This window comes from Alexandromys fortis, unplaced genomic scaffold (assembly GCF_014885135.2).
Source record: "Alexandromys fortis isolate MF-2015 unplaced genomic scaffold, M_Fortis_MF-2015_v1.1 scaffold_418, whole genome shotgun sequence".
NCBI lineage: Eukaryota > Metazoa > Chordata > Mammalia > Rodentia > Cricetidae > Alexandromys > Alexandromys fortis.
The window spans coordinates 256,626-277,594 of record NW_026068292.1 but is presented as its reverse complement, the minus strand read 5'-3'; the positions used below and the strand labels follow the sequence as shown (position 1 = coordinate 277,594).

General features: G+C 36.6%; 1 protein-coding gene across 1 annotated transcript in view; it reads left to right on the top strand.

Moving 5' to 3' along the window:
* The first annotated feature begins 3,535 nt into the window (after positions 1–3,535).
* LOC126494912 (uncharacterized) overlaps positions 3,536–20,969 on the top strand; it is a 61,791-nt gene continuing 44,357 nt past the window's right edge. Inside the window, exons 1-7 of the mRNA XM_050132408.1 lie at positions 3,536–3,583; positions 5,537–5,699; positions 7,276–7,362; positions 8,293–8,505; positions 10,049–10,188; positions 12,272–12,375; positions 16,377–16,532. Coding sequence (XP_049988365.1) covers positions 5,588–5,699; positions 7,276–7,362; positions 8,293–8,505; positions 10,049–10,188; positions 12,272–12,375; positions 16,377–16,532 — 812 coding nt within the window. The 5' untranslated portion in view covers positions 3,536–3,583; positions 5,537–5,587. The remainder of the gene's footprint in view (positions 3,584–5,536; positions 5,700–7,275; positions 7,363–8,292; positions 8,506–10,048; positions 10,189–12,271; positions 12,376–16,376; positions 16,533–20,969) is intronic.

Genomic DNA, 20,969 nt, shown 5'->3' with positions numbered 1-20,969 from the left:
TAAAGGAACAGGCAGTTGTGTTTTTTCAAATAAAGAAATTTACATCAAACAATCCAGGAAGATGAATATATATTTGAGTGTGTATGTGTGGGTTATTAGGCACAAAAATAAATTTAGAATACAAAATTCAAGGAAACAAAGTATTTCTTTGGGTTTCTCATTATCTGTTTTATTAATTTGCTGAGGTGAATTTTGATATTTCATATTTTGTTCTGGACTTTAACCAATGAACCTCCGTGGAACTGTATATCAGTTATGTCTAACGTGATGTTATCTTCTAATGCAAATTTTGCTTACTAACACTTTACTTTTTTTTTTCCCCTAGAAATTCAGAGCTTAGTTGTACAGTACTCAGAGGAAACTGCAGCTCTTTGACTTGGCCTCCTCCTGTCTATGTCCAGAATCAAAAAGTTACCCACTCTGTGTTCAGTTATTGTTAACTGACTCCTCCTTCATCAAGCACACTGGTAGGCATCTCCTGTTCATGCTTCAGTCATAATAACGAACAAAACAGATCTGGTGTTCTTGCTCACAGATTTTGCCTGATGTTAGAGGAGGCATACAATATGTAGAAAACATAAGGAAACATGCCCTGCATGTGGTTAGTCCCAGTGGTAGGTATGACAACCTCTCAGCTGAGATAAGGATGGAAAAGCGTCTCAGCACCATTAACATTTCCGAGGGAGTGTGGCATAAAAGCCTGGATCTGATGGCAACAACAAGGATTTTCTAGAGTAGCAGTGGATCTCTCAGTTCTTCTCTTTGGCTCATCTGCCATCTTTATCCTGTTCTTCCAAACACCTTCACCCTTTGACAAGGTCAGGTAGAAAATGTAGACCGTACTGTGGCTTAGAGAAGTTTCCACTGGCTAGAAAGCATAAAAAATGTTCTTTAGAAATCTAAGTGCTTCTGTCTATATTCCTGATGGCCGTTATTCCAACCCTAGAGATTAGACAACACACTCTCTAGATAACCATGTAAAAAAAAAAAAACAGGTTTGAAGATTCAGTGTTTTGTTCAAATTTATGTGGTAAGGAACAACTGGAATTTGGGACTTTAAATATAATGTTTCATGTTGAATGAAAGCCTACTATCCATTTCCAGGTTATGATTAAAATTTTTATTTGTGAAGCTGATGTGGTGGTTCATACCTTTAATCCCAACACTTTTAAACAGAGGCAGGCAATCACTATGATTTTGAGGACAGCCAGTTCTACATAGCAAATTTCAGGCCAGCCAGGAGTACATAGTGAGACTCTGCCTTAAAGAAAACTAAACAAAAAATCATTTTAATATCTTGTTAAATAATCACAGCAAGCCTGAAAAGAAGTTATAATTCTTTTTTGCTGTGGTCAAAGACTTTGTGAATGATCGAAGTTATCTGAAGTCAGAGTGCTTAATTGGTATTTCCACTCATGTTTCTCCAGGTACAATCTCATGCTTGTGGCAAGCTAAAATGCAGGCCCTTCTGAGTTCACATTGAATCTAAATTCTGAGTATTCTGGAAGGCTTTATTTATACATCTGGAGTTAGTTACTTTGTGTCATTAAATAAATCAGAACAGAGAAAGTTATACATCAAGGCAAATTCAGCATACATTGGTGGCCACATCAGAGATGTGGTTACAGAAAGATGGAAGCTTTTGTACAGGTCATCAGATGAAGTTCCTTGCTTTCAGGTTGTTGCACTTAGTGGTTTGCTAAGCTGATATCATTAAAAAAATTTTTTATCTATTAGTCACAGGATGTTAGTTCTGACACAGTGCACAAAAAAGGCTACTTAGGGGGCTAAACATAGCCTGTGATAAGGTAAATAACCCCTAAATCTACAACGTCCTCTCAATTGCATTGTAGTTTTAATCAGCATTTGTCTTTGCTGACACAATTTCTTTCCAGAAATCATCATTCACAAAGCCAAAAGCAAAACTCACATAGAAGAAAATTTCACCATATCTCATCTCTAAAATTATCAATTGTGAATATTGTGTATACTAAATGATAGACTATATAACTTAACAAGCGGGAGTATTATAATCTATACCAGAGTTCCTTAAAAGTATATCTACTTTAATTCCTTTACTTCATGAATAAAATGTCTAAGTATTTTTTAAAGTATATTACATGTTTTTAAACTAACAACAAACTATTATAAAACAACTTGAATGATCAGCAGCAGATATTTCTAATTAAAGCCATGTAAAACTGATTGATAATTGTATATTGCTTTAAAATCTTGTATATCAATATTTATGAAATATAGAAATGTGAACTGATTATTAGAAAATATAAATCAAAAACATGGTATAAATTGGTACAGTATTATGCAACTATAATCCTAGCACTGAAGAGACAAATCGAGAGGACTGTGAATTTGAGGTCAGATTGTGCTACATAGCATGAATATAACAACAGTCTCAAAAAATACAACCAAACTATTAACCAATCAAAAAACTAACAAAACAAAACAAAGAGTCTATGTCTATAGCTAAGTGATAAAGCATTTGCTGAGCATGCTCAGTGTCTTAGATTTGATGTCCCAGTACCATGAATAAAACTTCTCTAGATGGGCCTGGAAGTGGTGACAAGTGCCTTTAATCCCAGAGTTAGAGGCAGTTGAATCTCTGTGAGTTCAAGGCCAGCATGGTTTACAAAGTGAGTTCCAGGTGTGGTGGTGGAGTACATCTTTAATCCCAGCACTCAGGGGACAGAGGTAGGTGGATCTCTGTAAGTTTAATGCCAGCCGGGTCTATAAGAATTAGTTCCAGGATAGGCTCCAAAGCTACAGAGAAACTCTGTCCCAAAAAACTGAAAAGAAAAAGAAAGAAAGAAAGAAAGAAAGAAAGAAAGAAACAAACAAACAAACAAACAAAAAAAACCAAAGTGAGTTCCAGGACCGCTAGAACAGTTAACCAGAGAAAGCCTGTCTCAAAGAGTCAGAAAACAAACAAACAAACAAACAAACAAAAGCAATAAATAAATAAAAACAACAAAAAACCCCCAAAAATCTCCTCCGTACAAAATGACATCAACATTCCCAGTAAACATTCTCTATGAATGAAAAGCAAAAAAGAATATACAGCAAGAGTTTCACAGCGGAGTGATTTTAAAGTGAGCGCTTTAAAGGAATCTTAAAACATATTTCAGCTATAATAAACATAATTAAAAAACAAGAAATACATTTTTTTCCAATAGTTGCAAAAGAAAAATTTTCCAACAGCCTTTTATAAAATTAAGAGTGGAGGAATATCAGTCACTTCTCTTTACTACTGGTTTTGCTAAGGACACTGGTTTCACTCCCTCACAGGTATGTTCACCTTAGCTTTTAAATATTGATTATGGATATGATTTGCAGCATCTGACATGATATGTTGGTTCTTTCCTTTCTGTCAGCATCAGCTTTCATCATGCAGTTTCCTCTTTACAGTTTCTGTAAGGAGGAGGGGCTGACAATCATGAGCTGGAGTATCATTCAGAGGCATTTCAGTTCTGCCTTTTCTCTTGGAGCTCTGGGAGGACCTTGTCGGGGAGGAAAGTTCAACTTGTCCCTCACTTGCAGGGCTTGGTTTACTTAATCAGATTCACAGGTAACTGCTGCTTTTGTTTTATTTCTATCACATGATCTTTTGTCCTCTAGAGAATTTCACATGGTTTGACTTGAGAGCAGGATTGATTGGGAAGCCCTATTGCCTGGGTTAGATCTGGTTGACTCAGGCAGCAAGTGAAAACTGGAGTTCAGCACTAGTTATTTTCTTTCTGAGTGGGAAGAGACTTCTGTGTGCTAAGAAAATAAGGTGGAGGGATCTATGGAGTTTACTACTCTTTAACTGCACCAAATATTTATATATTATTTATCTTGAAGAAGTCATAATAGGAGCCAGGTAAGATGGCTCCGTGTGTAACATACGCTACACATGCCTGACTGACTGCCTGAGTTGTATCCTTAAAACAAACATAAAAGTGGAATGAGAGAATTGAGTCCATTATGGGCATTAACGACTGCAGCGTAATGACAAAATTTATTTTCATGCAGGCTTGTCCGGCAACATTATATACTGGAATATAACATGTGAAATTATTGTGTACATGAAATGATTTGACATTTAAACTCCAGGTTTTATCCTGCTATGCTTCTCTCTATTGGTACCACACACCACCCTTCCAATGTCCCTTTCCACCTTCCTGGTTGCTGCAGTTACTTCGGATTTTGTAGCATGTCTGAAGACTTTCAGACAGGAGCCACAGATACGAAAAACACTGTGGCATTTGTTTTTCTGGGTCTCGGTTACTCCGCTCAGTAGGATCATCTCTACTTTCTTATATTTACCAGGTCTGATCCTGGAGATGAATGTATAGACCATTGATGGGCGGATTGGTTGGACAGCTCAGGTTTGGGCTTTAACCCAAAAATATATATGTGTCTTGTAGCCCAAAACGTTAATCATCATCAGGATTAATCATTAAATACTTTTTTTTCCTTTTTTATTTATTTATATTATTTAATTAAAAATTTCCACCTCCTCCCATTTCCGTCCAGCTACCCTCATTCCCTTCCCCTCCCTCTCCAGTTCAAAGAGCAGTCAGGGTTCCCTGCCCTATGGGAAGTCCAAGATCCTCCCCCCTCCATCCAGTACTAGGAAGGTGAACATCCAAACAGACTAGGCTCCCACAAAGTCATTACATGCAGTAGGATCAAAACCCAGTGCCATTGTCCTTGGTTTAAATACTGTTTTTGGGTGGTTTTTCGGATACACTGAGAACCATGTACAATTTAAAAACCAGTAAGAACATTTTTATACTTGTGCATTTATCAAAATATGTAACTAAATCTAAAGAAAATTTTATTTGTTTTTTTTATTTAAATAATAGTTTTTCTTTTATTTTACATACCAATCAGTTTCCCCTCCTTCCTCTCCCCTTTCCCATTCTACCACCACATCCACTCCTCCTCCCTCTCCTTTCAGAAAAGGACAGGCCTCCCATGGGCTTGCTTAAATCATGGCTTATCTAGTTAAGTCAAGACCGAGTTCCTCCCCTCATGTCTTTGAGAAATGGACAGTTAACCCAGCATGGGGAACAGATTACTAAAAGCCAGCTAAGTGCCAGGGAAAGGTCCTGTGCTTAAAGGCTAGGCTCACAGCTAAAAGCAATTATTTATTCAGAAATCTTTGACTTTTTGTTATTTGAATTGTTAGTGTTAAAGTTTTTCAGTGATTTTTTTCAGTGGTACCAAGTTTTCCTGACATTTCTATATTTGTTGAATATTTGAACAAATAGGCTGTGCCAATATTACAATAACTTATTAGTATATTTTTAAATTCATTCTGTATTTTCTGATAATAATTACTGTGACTAATAGCAATATAAATGACTTTAATAGAAATCTTCAAACACTTCTCACCTCTAGTGGAATTCTAGGTCAGTCCCTGTTAGGATGTTTGGATTGCTATAGAAGTTAATCAGATCCCACCCCTTCCTATCACACTGCAGCATCAGATCCAGGGATCTTCCTAATGGTGGAAATTTTCCTTTTTCTTTAGAAATCACTCAAGGTCAGGTTTTAAACAAAGCATACTTTACTTACTATCAAGATGAGTGATGAGGAGATCACTTACACATCTGTGAGATTTGGTAAGTCTTCAGAATTGCAGACCCAAGGAAGGCATGATGAGACTCAAGGGCCGAGACAAACTGTTCACAGAGGTAAATGTTTTAAACATTTAAATTCACTTGGTTTTTATGCCTTGTAACTTTTGACATTTGAAAACAATATCCTACTGGCTTCTATTGAAAACAGTTGAGCTGCCCAAGAGTAGAAGGGAGGTGAGTGTGAGTGTGAAAGTCACCATGTACAAAACTGTTCAAAAACAAGTTAAAAAAATAAAGTAGTCAAATTTAAAATAAAAACAGATAGACTGAAAAAATGCAACTCTACATCTACTTGTAATTAGTTAGTGGCGAAGTAGAACAATAGGAGTCGATAAGCAAAAGTTCTTGAGAATCAAGTAGTGAGAAGTTAATACTTTCTGTCAAATTTGAAAAAAAAAATTAAGAGGTTTTAATTTAGTTTAGTGAAGAAAAATTCTGAAACTTTTAAAAATAGCAGACAAACTGCAGTCTGAAGAAAGCCAAATGTTCTAGAGTACCGAATCTCAAAGAAATGAAATGCATGGATTAGAAGTAATACTTTCACTCTAACATAAGGTGCTTTAACTGTCTGAAGCATTCCCAAGATCTAATACAATGAAGCAGCAACAATAGTCCATCAGATGAGAAAGTCTCTTGGGTAGAAGGCTGCAGAGGAGGAGGAGGATAGGAGAGGGTAGTGAGGGTGGGGAGGACTAAATCATACTGCATTTAAAGAAATGTTGAAGAAAATTAAGTTCATTAATAAAAAGCAGGAGTCTTTATTTTCTTTTTCCTTTCTTCTTTTGTTGTTTTTCAAGACAGGGTTTTTCTGTAGTTTTGGAGCCTCCATTGGAACTCTCTCTGTCTACCAGGCTGGCCTCGATCTCACAGAGATCTACCTGCCTCTGTCTCCCGAGTGCTGGAATGAAAGACATGAGCCACCACTGCCCGGCTCTATTATTATTATTTTTTTTCTGTACGCAGTCTGCTCACACTGTCACAAATTGACTCCAGCTGAGAGTCTTTACTTCTTTTACCAGGTGATAATCAGCTGCATGGCTTCTTGTTTCCAAAACCTCAGATACACAAAAGTGTTCAGTATTCTCTGAAGAAGATTGGATTTAAGGAAAGAAAGGAGAGAGTTAAATTTAGGCTCCTTTAAGAATGAGCCTGTGTACAGATCAGCTCCCATCTACCAAGCTTCTCTACAGTTCTCAAGAACATCAACCCTCTTTCCTTCCTCCCTCCTCATCCTCAGTTATGCTCACTTGGTGGACTGCTCGCTCCAGTTTGGGGTCTTCTACTTGGACTGTGTCTCTCCTTCCAGTGCCTTTTGAAGTATGCACTTTTGATCCTGTAGAACTGGGGAAGGCAGGGCACATGTCTGCCATCCAGCTGCTTCTAAGTTGAGACAGAGAATTGAGAATACAAAGCCAAAGTTTTAAATCCTATGAAATTTCGCAAATGTAGCATCTCTACGGTAGGTAAATTTTAGGGAGAGATCTACAATTTAGAAAGCACATGTTCAGTCAGGTTGTAAGATGGACTTCTGTAAAATTTTTAGAGGCCATGTTATGCAAAATTATAATTAGCACAAAGGATGTGCTCTGTTCATGGTGATAATTTTCTTGCTTTGTTTTGTTTATTTAAGAGTGTTTAGTCCCCAGGTACCTCATTGCAATATCTCTGGGAATCCTTTGTTCCCTTCTGGTGGCCATCGCAGTGTTGGTGGCATATGGTGAGTAACTGATAAACATCCTCTTTGCCTTTCTGCCTAAGTAATAACTTTAGACACTACTTATGCCGTTAACACTGTCCATTGTCCTGTCTATAATAGGGAATATGCCACATAGTTCTGGACATTGAATGTTTTCTTTCTGATGCTACAGTATCCGGTTCTCTTACATACCTATCCTATTAACTCTGTGGCTGTTAGGAGCTGCCTCATTTTGTCTCAGTTTTGGTCATATTCCTTTTGACGATGTGGTGGCAGTTTGCCTTCTGAGAACTTTGTGATAGTCAGTCTTGTGAACTCAGGTGATTGTGAATCTTATGTAAATGTAAGCATTCTGTGAGATACAGATATGCAAAGAAATGATGAGCATTTATTTATTTTACTCTGTGTATGTTAAGGAATTGTTAGATGAAAATACCTCCTTTGTAAAGAGACATTAAAGCCTGAGCGTTTTTGGATTTTGTCAAATGTTTAGATAAACTCACTCTCAGTCTGGGCTAAAACACAGCTACATATATGGATATTATGATTTCCAAAGACTCCAGTCAGAATTGTATCATTCCTTAATGCTTTTTCATTCACATTTTCATGTTGTGTTGTGTCCACTGAATATTTACTTAGTTATTTGTTTGTAAGTTTTATGGTGTTAAAATGTGAATTAATTGGTAGGTATGGTGCTTCCATTACAGTTTCCTTCAACTGTACCTATCATTTACTTTTTATTGATATTGCTGGTAAAATTCTATCTACTGACATAGAGAAATTGATATTTCAATTTTTATATTCAATTGATATGTTAATTTCTAAACTTTAAAGTACAAATTAAAGTAATGACATATGTTGGTATAAAATTGAAGTTTTTTCTCTAATCTTATATTTTAATACTTATTCCATGTGATCATTTTTTGGTTTTATATCTGCTATTAATTTTAGTGTCTCAGTATAGTGGAAACAATCATGTACTGCAGAAAACTCTAAACAACCTCACTCAACAGTATCAAACCCTACAAAGTAACAATACCTTGATGAAAGAAACACTGAACAATAAGTCTAGAGAGTTTGATGACCTCAAACATCAGAAGGAACTTGACTCCTGCAATAGACGCTGTGGAGAAACTAAAGTTTCAGATTGCATAAAGTTCACAGGTATGGAGGGGATCTTGAATAAGGAATTGCACTATTCTCATTGATTCTTCTCCAGAAGATTTGAGTCCTGTTAGCCACTATTGACACTGGTGATCTATGGGTTAATTGTTGAGGTTTTATGTAGCGGTAAAGAACCCTGGAAATCCTTGTTTGGATTAGTATAATCTTACAGTATCTAGAACTCAAGGGTTCTAGGATTATCTTACTGCTACCAGTGCATGAAATTACAATTCCTCCTAGCCAAGAATTCAGGTCATTTTTATTTATGGGAAAATCTGAGTATCCCACTTTGTTTTTGTCAGAACATGAAGTTTTTATTAAGAGTGTATTTACAAAATATTTAGGTTAAAATGAACATAGAGCATTTAGGTGGATACAGTCACAGAAATAACAATGTGTGTGTTTTGAAGTATCCCGCACCCACGAGAAACATTTTGTATCATTAATATTTTTTTAAAAAGCCTTTGTTTTTTGTAAATGATAGTTTAACACTGTAATTCCTGTACTTAGGTGGCTGAGGCAGAAGGATTGTAAATTTGAGAACAGTCCAACAAATTCCAGGCCAGCCTGAGCTACACAATGATACCTCTTCATAGGAAAAAACAAAGATTGAAGATAAAGTTTGTTAATTGAACATGGCCATCACAATCTCCTCAATAAACAAAATAATTGTATTGAGGTGTTGTTTTTACACTAACTGGACACATTTCATTGTTTTAAACTTGACATGTTTGGGTATGTGGGCATACCATTGAATGCATCAACACAATCAGAACAGACTATCACCTTCACAAGCTCTCTCATATGTCTCTTATAACTCTTAAGATAAGAGCATCTAACATAGAGCACAGCACAACTTTAAATGAACAGTATGTGTGAACCAGTGTGGGCCCAGGGTTATAGAATTCTGTCATCCTTGTAACAACCTTTGAACAGCCAGTGTTTGTTCTCCACCCTCAAGCTCTCTTTCTTAGACTTGGACTGTGTTAGAACACTCATCTGAGTTGAGTCATAAAATTTGGTCTTAGGCCTGGTTTGTTTCATTTTGCACACCATGCTCAAGTTCATCTATGTTTGTCACAGTGGTCTTCATCTGTATTTGTCGTGTTGGGGTGTTGAGGCTCTGTAGCCCAGGCTGTCTTAGAATCTACTTTCTCACCAAGGCTGGTTTGGAAGTCATCACTACTTAACCTATGGTGGCCTCAAACTGCTGGTGACCCTCCTGTATCACTCTCTGGGGTGCTCAGGTCATGGGAATAAGCCATCATGCGCCGCTGATTTACTTACCCTTCAAGGATAAACAGTATTCCTTTGTGTTCTTCTGCTATATTATTGTACTGATTTATCCACAATAGACACATCAGCTGTTTCCATATATAGAGCTTTGCATAAAGCATGGGTGTACAGGAGTCTCTCTGTATGCTAGAATCTCAATTTCTGAGAGCCGTGATTCTTTTCTTAGTTAGAGGCATAATAAATGCATTTCTCTGATAACAGTATACCAGAAAATAAGAAGTTTAGTTATTCACCCTCTCTGTTGTAGGCAAATATGTTGACGGATCCTGGTTCTGCTCTGACATAAAATGTTATTTCAGCATGGACAAAAAAGACTGGAGTGGATGTATACGGACCTGCCAGGACTGCAGCTTGTCCCTTTTGAAGATAGACGATGATGATGAACTGGTACCGTAGACTCTTCTATGCTAATCAATTCTCTGGGAGTGTGTCTCTAACCCTTGAATATTGGCATACTGAGTGCTGGCATGTTTTTGAAAGTAAAACCTTCAAGACTGTATATGGTTTGACAGTAATGTGAGCAAAACTTCAGTAAGAGTCTTCCCAGAAACTGACTCCTGCTCTTGCCTTACTGTCTGGACACAGGGTTTTTGACAAAGAGAGTAGATATTAAGAGACAACTGCATCTTTGTAATTTCCTCCCTTTCTCAAGAATCTGCTAGAGAATCCCTCAGAAAATCATGTTTTCCCTGATTAAGTTTAATGCTTTGGTATAGAATATCCAGTGACTGACATTTATTTATTTCCAAAGAGACAGGTACACCACTACCTGTAACTTAGTGCTTGCTGCTTGGAGTCCAGAAGTGAGACCGTCTGAAATGAGCAGTTAGATGACAATCAAGAAATTAAGTGACTTCTGGGCCCAATTCCAAAATGGAACTTATATAAGATCCATGTAATAAATGATTTTAACTAGTTAGTCCCTTTGTGATTTTCATGGAATCTGGCCAAAATATTTACTTTATAATATTCTCAAATTTCAAAGATGATATCTATCTCTAGAAATGAGTATTTAAAAACAAAATGATCAAAGTTCTCACATTTTCTGTTTACATTTGTTACTAAAGAAATGTATCCAAATACACAGAGAATATTTTTCTGGACAAACAGTTTTAGGATCAGCTTGAAACCTTTGCCATGATGAGAGAAGAAGATATTTGGAAATATTTAATGTACTAAAATTACTGAATATATTTTGGCATATGATTTTTAGATTATCTCCTCATCAAATTCTACCACAGAATGGCTTCCTCTCTGAAGCATGGAGTTTAATGCACAGCATCTCACATTTCCCAGTCTTAATACAGAGGGGACAGGGTTGTCTGTTCTTACTGCAATTTGGTATGCCCATTTTTTTGTTGATTCCACGAGAAGCCTACTCTTTGCTGAACAGAAAAGGAGTGGTAAAGTTTTGGGGGTAGAAGTCAAGAGGAAATGCCGGGAGATGTTGGGAGGAGAGGTAAGAAGGAAAACAGCAGACAAGAAGTAAAATAAATAAATTTTCTGAAAGTTGAAAAGTCCGTGGAAAATGTGGACCACTATAAAGATTAGAGTCTCAAAGCCCAGCAACAGTTAGAGACAGCCCGTGCTCCCCTGTCAGATGTCCCACAAGAAGACCAAGCTGCCCAACTGCCCCATATGAAGAATCCAGTAAGTCTTATGCAGGCTCCCTGGTTGTCTCTTCAGACACTGTGAGCTCTCATGGGTAAAGGGTAGTTATTTCTATGACTTCTCTTCTGAAGTCCTTGATCCCTTTCCCTCTTATTATCGTGAGCTTGGTCTAAAGTTTGGCTAAGGGTCTCTGTCTCTATTTACATCAGTTGCTAGATGAAGTTTTTCTGAAGACAATTGGGCTAAGAATCAATCTTTGAGTATTGTAAATATTATTAGCCATTATTACATTGACTTCTTTTTCTCCAATTGTCTGATTTTATCCTAGGTGTCTAGGGTCCTGGTGCTCCAGCAAGTGGGTCCTGCTACTCAGATAGTTTAGTATCTTAGGGTGGAACAGCTTAGATTGGCCACTATCATAACTTCTAGGCTACCCTTATCCAAACATGTATCATTGGCAGAACTGACTATATTCAAAGGCTCACTTGAATACTTTTATAATTTCAGAATTACATGTGGAGCTGGTATGCCATGTTCATTTAGGGGTCTGAATAAGGGAGATTGTGAATTCAAGCACAGCCTTGGCTACACAGTGTGACTTTCTCTAAGAAACACAGTCACAAATCATTTCATGAATCCAGTATTTTTAGATACCTGATTTCTTTTTAAAGTAAATTTTGAAATTTATTGGTTTTGGCACAAATTAGGCACTAGTGAGAAATTATTTTAAAAATGAATTTCAATAGATTGGAGAAAAGGACAACAGAGGATTGACATAAAAATAGCTAAGATGAGTTACGATGTTCTTTCTCTGAAACAGAAGGAAATTCTATCATCAGATATGTATTTTTCTTTACAGAAGTTCCTTCAGATCAAAATTAATCCAAGCACTTACTGGATTGGATTATCGTATAATACAGGAAAAAGCCAATGGCAATGGATTGACAATGGCCCATTTAACCTGTGAGTTTCCTGAACACACACACTAACAGTGGTACATGAGTTGAGAGGATTGTGTGTGATATATGTTACCTTTATTAGTTAATGAGTAATGATATTTTGGTCAGTGGTTTAGCAGAGTAAAGCCATGTGGGCAATCTGAACAAAGATAGAGAGAGATGTCATTTAGCTGCTAAAAGAGTAACATATTGCACCAGTAACCCACAGCCTTGTGGCAATACACAGATTAATAGAAATGCATTAATTTAATAGAGCTAACTAGTAAGAATTCTAAGACAGTACCAAACAGTATTATAATTAATTTAGTTTCCGTGTGATTGTGTCTGGGCAGCTGAAAAATGAAAGCATAGTCCCTGCTTAATATAGATATGAATAATTTGCATTGGTATGAATCATGTTTTATTGATACAAATTTATGGTCAAGTTTGTTATATGTATATGTATTTCTGATCTTTATTAAGTTATTGTGTTTGTGTAGCTCATTTAAAAATGTAGTGTATAATTAAGAAATATAAGTTAATAGATAATCATCTATAATAGTCAAGCTTGTAGTCATGTTAGTTAGGATTTCCAGATGTACAGAGATGTATTTCAGATGGATAGGCATTTTCAAACCTTTCAAGGACTATAGAATATGGCATTTAAAATGTTTTAAGAACCTAAGACTTTTCATGACAATGACACAAATCTGCTTCTGGCAGCACAAGGTACTTCAAGGGGAAAATGGGCATCAAAGAGGCTCCTTATTGAGTTGTTTAGCCACTTGGGCAAGAAACTGCTCTTTCCTGGACTGCTTAATAAACTGGACATGTAGGGCTGACAGAAAGATGATTGCTAAATTTGTCCAAAGGTGACACTGTCCTTTGAGTTCCTGCTTCATAAAAGTGTCTGGTAGATGGTCTGCAGGACACAGAAGAAAATAACTGACAAACTGTCATTTCTAGAGTTTTAGAAGTTGCTTACATCTTGTTTACTTAGGGAATATTATATCCTCCTGGAGTCTTTGATGGAGTTGAAAATAGATAGTTATACTTAGCCATAGTTATGATAAAAGATACAGTAGATATAAATATTGTAACTGTAATTCTTGCTTGATAACTATTTTGTTATATATAATTTTGCTATGTTAAAGTTAAAGCCTTCTTTTGTTTAAACAGAAAAGGGGGAAATGATGGAGGAGTGTCATCTGTCTATGTGTTACTTTCATTAGTTAATAAAGAAAGTGCCTGGGCCCTTTGATAGGGCAGAAAATTAAGTAGGTGGAGTAAACTGGGAGGAAGAAGGCAGTGAGGCATATGCCATGGCTCTCCTCTCTGAGATGGACACAGATTAAGATCTTTCCCGGTAAGCCAAAAGCTCGTGGTGATACACATATTATTAGAAATGGGTTAATCAAGATGTGAGAGTTAGCCAATAAGAGGCTACAGATATTGGGCCAAGGAGTGTTTAAATGAATACAGTTTCTATGTAGTTATTTTGGGTAAAGCTAGCCGGTGTCCAGAAGCTGGGTGGCAGAAAGCGGCCCACAGCTTCTTCTACACTTATTGTTTACTTAGGTAATATTATATCCTTCTAAAGTCTTTGATGGAGTTGAAGAATTTCTAGATATAGTTTTCCTTAGTTAGGGTAAAAGATAAAGTAGATATAAATATTACAACTGTAATTTTTGCTCGATAACTGTTTTGTTGTATGTAATTTTACTCTGTTATAGTTAAAGCCTTACCCTTTGTTTAAACAGAAAAGGGAAAATGGTGTGGGTGGTGTGTCTATGTTTTGCTTTTATTGGTTAACTAATAAATTACTGCTTTGAGGCTATGGCATGATAGAACAGAACTAGACAAAGAAAGGCTGTATGAAGGGAGAAAGAAGGGTAGAGTCAGAGAGAAGTGAAGGAGACACTGGAGACAGATGCTAGGAATTTAGTTGGTAAGCCACCGTCACGTGGTGATACACAGATTAATAAAAATGGGTTAAAGTAATATGAGAGTTAGCCAATAAGAAGCTAGAGCTAAGTGGCCAAACAGTGATTTAATTAATACAGTTTCTGTGTGATTAGTTTGGGAACTAGTGGCCCTTTTTCTGCTACACCTGTTTAAATATGTGTAAAGGCATTTCTTTCAATTTTCATGGCTTTCCTCATTCTCTATGAAGCCCATGGGTAAGAACAAGATGCATATCACATATTTTGATCAAGTGTTACACAGGGAGGAGAAATAGTCTAGAAGATGGCTGATAGTAATATAATACTGAACGCACATTAGTACTGTATGTTCTATGATGTGCATAGCAAAAATAAATCAAAAGCTTAGAAATACATGTTAAGACTGGATCATGCTGACAGATAAAATGAGCAACATTATCTAAAGCTTTCACTTAACTTTTTTGTAGTTGATGTATATAATTGGTCAAACCCCTGCTAAAACCTCAGCTCTAGAAGGAGCTGCAAGGTGCTTCCCACCACCTAGCTCCCAGCCATGGGCTAGCTTGACCCAAAATAATTACACAGAAACTGTATTCATTTAAATACTGCCTGTCCCATTAGTTTCAGCCTCTTACTGGCTAATTCTCACATCTTGCTTTAACCAATATTTCATAATCTGTGTAACACCACAGGTAGTAGCTTACCGGGAAAGATCTTAACCTGCATCCATCTGGAGAGGAGAGCTATATTGTCTACCTCCTTGCCTTCTTCCTCCCAGCATTCTGTTCTGTTTACCCCACCTACCTTATTTTCTGTCCTATCAAAGGGCCAAGGAAGTTTCTTTATTAACCAATGAGAGTAACACATAGACAGATGACCCTCCTTCATCACTCAGCCTGAGTAGGAATGTGATTTCTGCAGGTTTTTTACAGGATTATATTACCTATTTACTTTTTGACTTCTGGTTTTGTTACATAACCCATGTTGAACTAGAACTCACAGTCTTTCTGTTTTAGCACATTTACTAATTGCTCTGTCTTCTAATTTTTAATCATTTTTTTTTATTTTACAGCATTTATTTTTTTCTTCTTTACAAAAGAGGAGTTATGGTTTCTAATCTATCATTCTCCAGAAATCAGGGTTGCTATGCATGCAGAGAATTCAGTAGATTACTATGCTTCAGTGAAGACCCATTAACTGTGAAGTAGTGGGAGGTGGGGGAAAGAAAAGGGAAAAGAGCCCCAAACATTAGTTACAAGCCCTTACCTGAGACTATACTACAAATATTCCCTTTCTCCTTAAGGCACAAGCAAATGAGAACTTGTTCCATGTGCTACACACTATTGTTTCTACATAGCCATTAACTGACAAAATGTAAGTGAGAAAGCAGGTTTAGCATAAAATAATTCCTTGGGAAATATTTAAAATCAGTTTTATGTCATGACCAAAAGCTGTGAGAGTGGGATAAGAGGAATTTTGGTATGACCAAGATGACCAAGAGACCATTTCTTATTAATGAGCTTAGAGATAAAACATTTTAGTGATGAAATTATAAGCAATAGTTCCCACATTCTTCATATAGAATAGTATAGTAGTGTTGACCAAGGTTTCTGTCCCAACAAGTCCCACAATCATTCAGTCCCAAAGAAATCACAAAGAGGTCTACATTAATTATAAGCTGGTTGGCCTATTACCTCAGGCTTCTTATTAACTCTTATAACTTATATTAGCCCATAATTCTTGTCTGTGTTAGCCACACGGACTGGTACCTTTTTCAGCTAGGCTGTCACATCTTACTTCCTCTGTGTCTGGATGATGACTGCAGACTGGCTGACTCTCTCCTCTCCCAGAATCCTTGGTGCCCCACCTCTGGTTTTTGCCTGGTCGCTCTCCTATACTTTCTGTCTGACTACTAGTCAAACAGTTTTTATTTAAAATACAAGAGACAGGGTACAATTCATTGTTCCAAATAGTAATAGTTCCCATATTCTTCATATGTTCTTTATATAGAATTTCCAAACCATGATATTTCAGCGACTGCTCAAAATTAAAAAAAAAAATGCCCATTGTTTTTGTTCTTTAGTGACTCGAAAATAGCAAATTTAAGTCATAAAACCAGAAGATGTGCATTTTTATCTAGAACAAGACTAGATTATACTAAGTGTGAAAATTGTTATCCCTGTATCTGCGAGACGAGAATGGATAAATTACCCAAATCGCCCTCAAGCAAGAAGGAAAGGTAAAATGGGAAGTGTGATTCTTATCTGTTTCCTCTGATAATCTGTGATTCCTTATGAAAAAGTATTTTGATTCCAGGATTTTCTCCTCTGTGCAAATGGAGAGATGTGCGGGAAGAGGTTGAAAACATTCTTCTGAATCTGATTTGACAGAACAGAAGCCATCTTTCTTCCTGGAGGAGTACATCTTCTTAGATACATGTACACCCCAATCCCCCAAGGCCCTGAAGAATCTACACTTTCTATTTTCTTACGTACCCATAGAACGAAATAAAGAACCCTAATAAGCAGTCTGAATTTTCATTATCAATAGGATAAATCATCTTAATTGAAAGTGCAATTAAGAACTACAATGCAGTTTTGGGTTTCAGTTTCTTAGTTGTTAGTTGATTTCTATTCTGTTTTATGTATTTTTTTTCATGTGAAAGGTTTCTTCATTGGTATAAACATTTCTTTTGGCTATCAAATATATCAAATTAGGTGAGCCATTACAAGGATAGTTCAAGGAACTGCTGACTATATTTTATCTAAGACATCAGTTGTTCTACCCACTCTTCTTTAATCCATCTATCATTAGTTGAGGTTTTATAGAGATGGTGGTAATGATTGAAGATGGCTAGATGTAGTGGTTTACACATGTAATCTTAGCAACTAGGAGGTCAAGACAAGATTACTGGGGTCCAAAATGAATACAGTGAGAGCCTATGCCATAGAACCAAATAAACTAAATAAAATTGAGTCTCAAATGTTCCTACATATTTTCAAGGGAAAACAATTTATCTTATACAACCATATCCAAATGATCACACTCAGGACATCTAACATTGACATAGTAATTTATTCTTATCTATGATATGTATACTCATTCACTGATTATATAATGTCACTTTGGGTATTTCCTCTATGTTCAGGTTCACAAACCTTCAGTGCTGATGTCATTTTAGTATCTGTTATTCCTGAATAGTTTTGTTTGATATAAAATTAAACTACAGAATGAACAGTACTTCTATTAGATAGATGCCAAAACCCACCACTCAGGCTATTTGGGTATTTTGTTTATAGGAAACTTACCACTCATGAAGAGTGTTGGCCACTACGTGTGAAATTGTTAGTGCTACCACATTAAAGACTGTGGTGTGGCATAAAGAGTTATGCAACAGACTAAAACTGTCTCATATATTTTGAAAAATTCCATTCTTAAAAATTGATATTGTACATTATTTATTCTAAGCACTAAGACATCATTATTTCTGCATATAGTCACTGTAAATATTGTTGAAATAGTTTGCATGCTTTTTAAAATCAAATTCAATTTCAGTGTGTATTACATGTTCATGGCATCTCTAAATCTAGACCAGGCACATCCCAGGTACCCAAAGGCTGTAGTTGACCAAGAGCCACCATATTGAATAAGCAGCTCTGAGTGATAGTCAACTCAGTTTATGCCTACACTTAATTTATGTAGAATACAATTGTGGCACAGGGTTCTATAAACATCTCACGGAGGCTTATACTTTCTTTTCTCCTGTATCTCAGCCTGTAACTATTTTTTTATAACTCTACCTTTAAAACCAAATCTTACATGCAATCTTTTATAATTTTTTTTGAGACAGGTTCTTTCTATATAGCTCTGGATGTCCTGGAACTCACTGTGGATTCCAAGTTGGCTTCAGAGTAATAGAGATCTATCTGCCTCTGCCTCCCTCATCCTGGAATTAAAGGGGTGAGCCACACCCAGCCCTAAATCATATTTTTCATCATGATTAGGTTACACAGATTGTATATGAGCACAGTTTTCTTCCTAAAGTTATCATCTATTCATGTTCTGAATTGCTTGCAAGTTCCTTAACAGTCTCCTTCTTTAGAATGACTAAACCTATCTCACTGGAAGAAAGAGAAACACCAACTGTAGAAGTTATTGATGTTAAGGTTCAGAGAACTGAACACATATCCCTGGCCAGGCTAGGCTATGCCTTAGAGAAAGATTATGGTAACAGACACCATCCATTAACAAGATGCAACCCCAATCTATAGGCAGAATTTGGACTGTGACAAAATGAGTTCTAAATGAAATGAACAAAGAGGGAATGGAAAAAAGTTTCCTTTAAAAAATATTCAAACAGGAAGTAGAGGTAGGGCAATGAGAACAGGAGAATCCTGGGAAGAAGGAAGCCCATTCCTTACCAGTCCTGTCCAGACACTGAAGAACAAAGACGTAATTGTCCCACTGAAAGAGGTACCAAGCCATGGTGGCTAAAATAGATAAGAATAATGGGTTAACATAAGTTATAAGAGTTAATAAGAAGCCTGAGCTAATGGGCCAATCAGTTTATCATTAAGATAGATCTCTGTGTAACTTCTTTGGGGCTAAATGTTTCTGAGACCTTGTGGGAGGATAGAAACCAGACAGGACAGAAACCTCAGGCAACAGTTACCTGGCCACTGGTGTGTGGCCTCTTGTACTATATATGCCAATGTAGAGCATGCCTCAGGCCTCTTTTTTCCAGCTGCGGGATCCAGTCTGATCCCCATTCAAGCAAAGGATTCTAATTTGTGAATCTACCCCTAAATAAATAACCATCGATTTCTCAATTCTGAGCTAGTATGAATTTTTTTTTAAGCATCCATCTTCATTTGGCCATCACATGGATTCAGACTTCATGCCTATCGGGTGGACAGCCTAATGTCCTAGCTGGTCCATGGCCCAGACAGTCTCCCTACCATCCCTGTTTGGCTTGCTTTTACCTAAGTATATTTTTTGTAGAGCCTGCCACAGCAAAGTGTACCGCATGTGAAACTTGGAAATTTCCCAAGTGCATGCATGATTGCCATGTTCCCTGCTGCGGTTCCTTGCCACATGGCAATATATATTGCTCCCTGCCTGTGAGTTAAGGTGGTCTTTTTTTTTTTGTTGCTTGCTCTGTGTATGGAATTGATTTAATTGCTTGTAATTTGTCAAGCAAAACATATTTCTCGGTATTTGACCATTGCCAAGGAGGAAAATTAAAGCGGCTCGAAAATTGAAGTGGCCCAGGAACATTTCTGTCACCACTGGTTGCATTGCTTCTAATCAAAACTCTGCAACCATAATATCTGCTGGACAATAAAGATTACAGTTTACAAAATCACAGAACATGTAATTAATAAATCAATATGTCAGACTACATTAATATTGAAACTTTTAGTAACTTTTTTGCTAATAATATGGATTGTATTATGTGAATCATATTTGGTTAAGGTGATACTTCAATTTGTTGGAGATTGGGACTCAGTTTTCCTCTCCATTTCTATCATTAAGAAAGAATATTGCACTTTTAGGAATGATACAGTCTTTAGATGCAAACAATGAACAGGTAGTTGACAGGATTATTAACATTGAAAATCAAAAGTTACCAGACAAAATTAATACTATTAAAAAGATAACATTAATTTGATGAACAAAATTGAATCCATATCTAAGAGTACTAAAAAGTTATCTGAAAGAATTAATACTATTGAATTTGACAGTCAAAATTTGTTAAGAAGTTATGATAAATTAGTAGATAAACAATCTCCAAGATGGCAATCTGCACACTATTCAAATAATGTCCAAGGATGAGATGTTATATTTAAAGGAGAAACTTCAAACCTTGGAATCACATGTGCAGAATGAGGACCAGAGGCTATGTGCCTCAATGAAATTACCAGGAATATGTACAGGCCAGGAGATTCATGCTTTACAAAAGACAATAGGAAAAAGATTTGAAATAATTGAGGAAATTATTGGAGCTGATGAACAGGGAAAGAAGGCACAAGGACAGAATTTAACATTGCCAGTAGATTTCAGAGTTGATATACCCAGGGTTTTAGCTTCTTTCCATTTAATCTACTCTGACAAAGCATAAAGTTCTAAAGACCCAAAGTGATCCAAAGAAAGTAGATGGACACCTATAGAAATGAATAATATAAAAGAAATTAAGCAAGCTGTTGTAACTTACAGTTTGCACTCCACATTTGTTAGGGAGATGATAAAGTTATTGTCTTCTAGCATTAAAACAATGCCACATAATTGGATTCAGTTAGTTTCAGCAGTCATTGATGATGGACCTCAATTAATGTTTAAAATTTGTTTCAGAGAAGAGGCAAAAGTTTTGGAACAACAGGGAAAAGGAAAAGGCCTTGAGACTTCACAACGTCAAAGTATTGGTAAAGGCCCCTATCCTGACCTATAAGTTCAAGCTCTTTACAATGGACAAATCTTGTCCCTATGCCACAAAGCAGTCTTTTTTTTTTAATATCCTTTTTTTTATTTTATTGAGAATAAGAAAAAAAAAGTATCCGCCTCCTCCCAGCCTCCCATTTCCCTCCCCCTCCCCTCCCTCTCCAGTCCAAAGAGCAGTCAGGGTTCCCTGCCCTGTGGGAAGTCCAAGGTCCTCCCTCTCCATCCAGGTCTAGGAAGG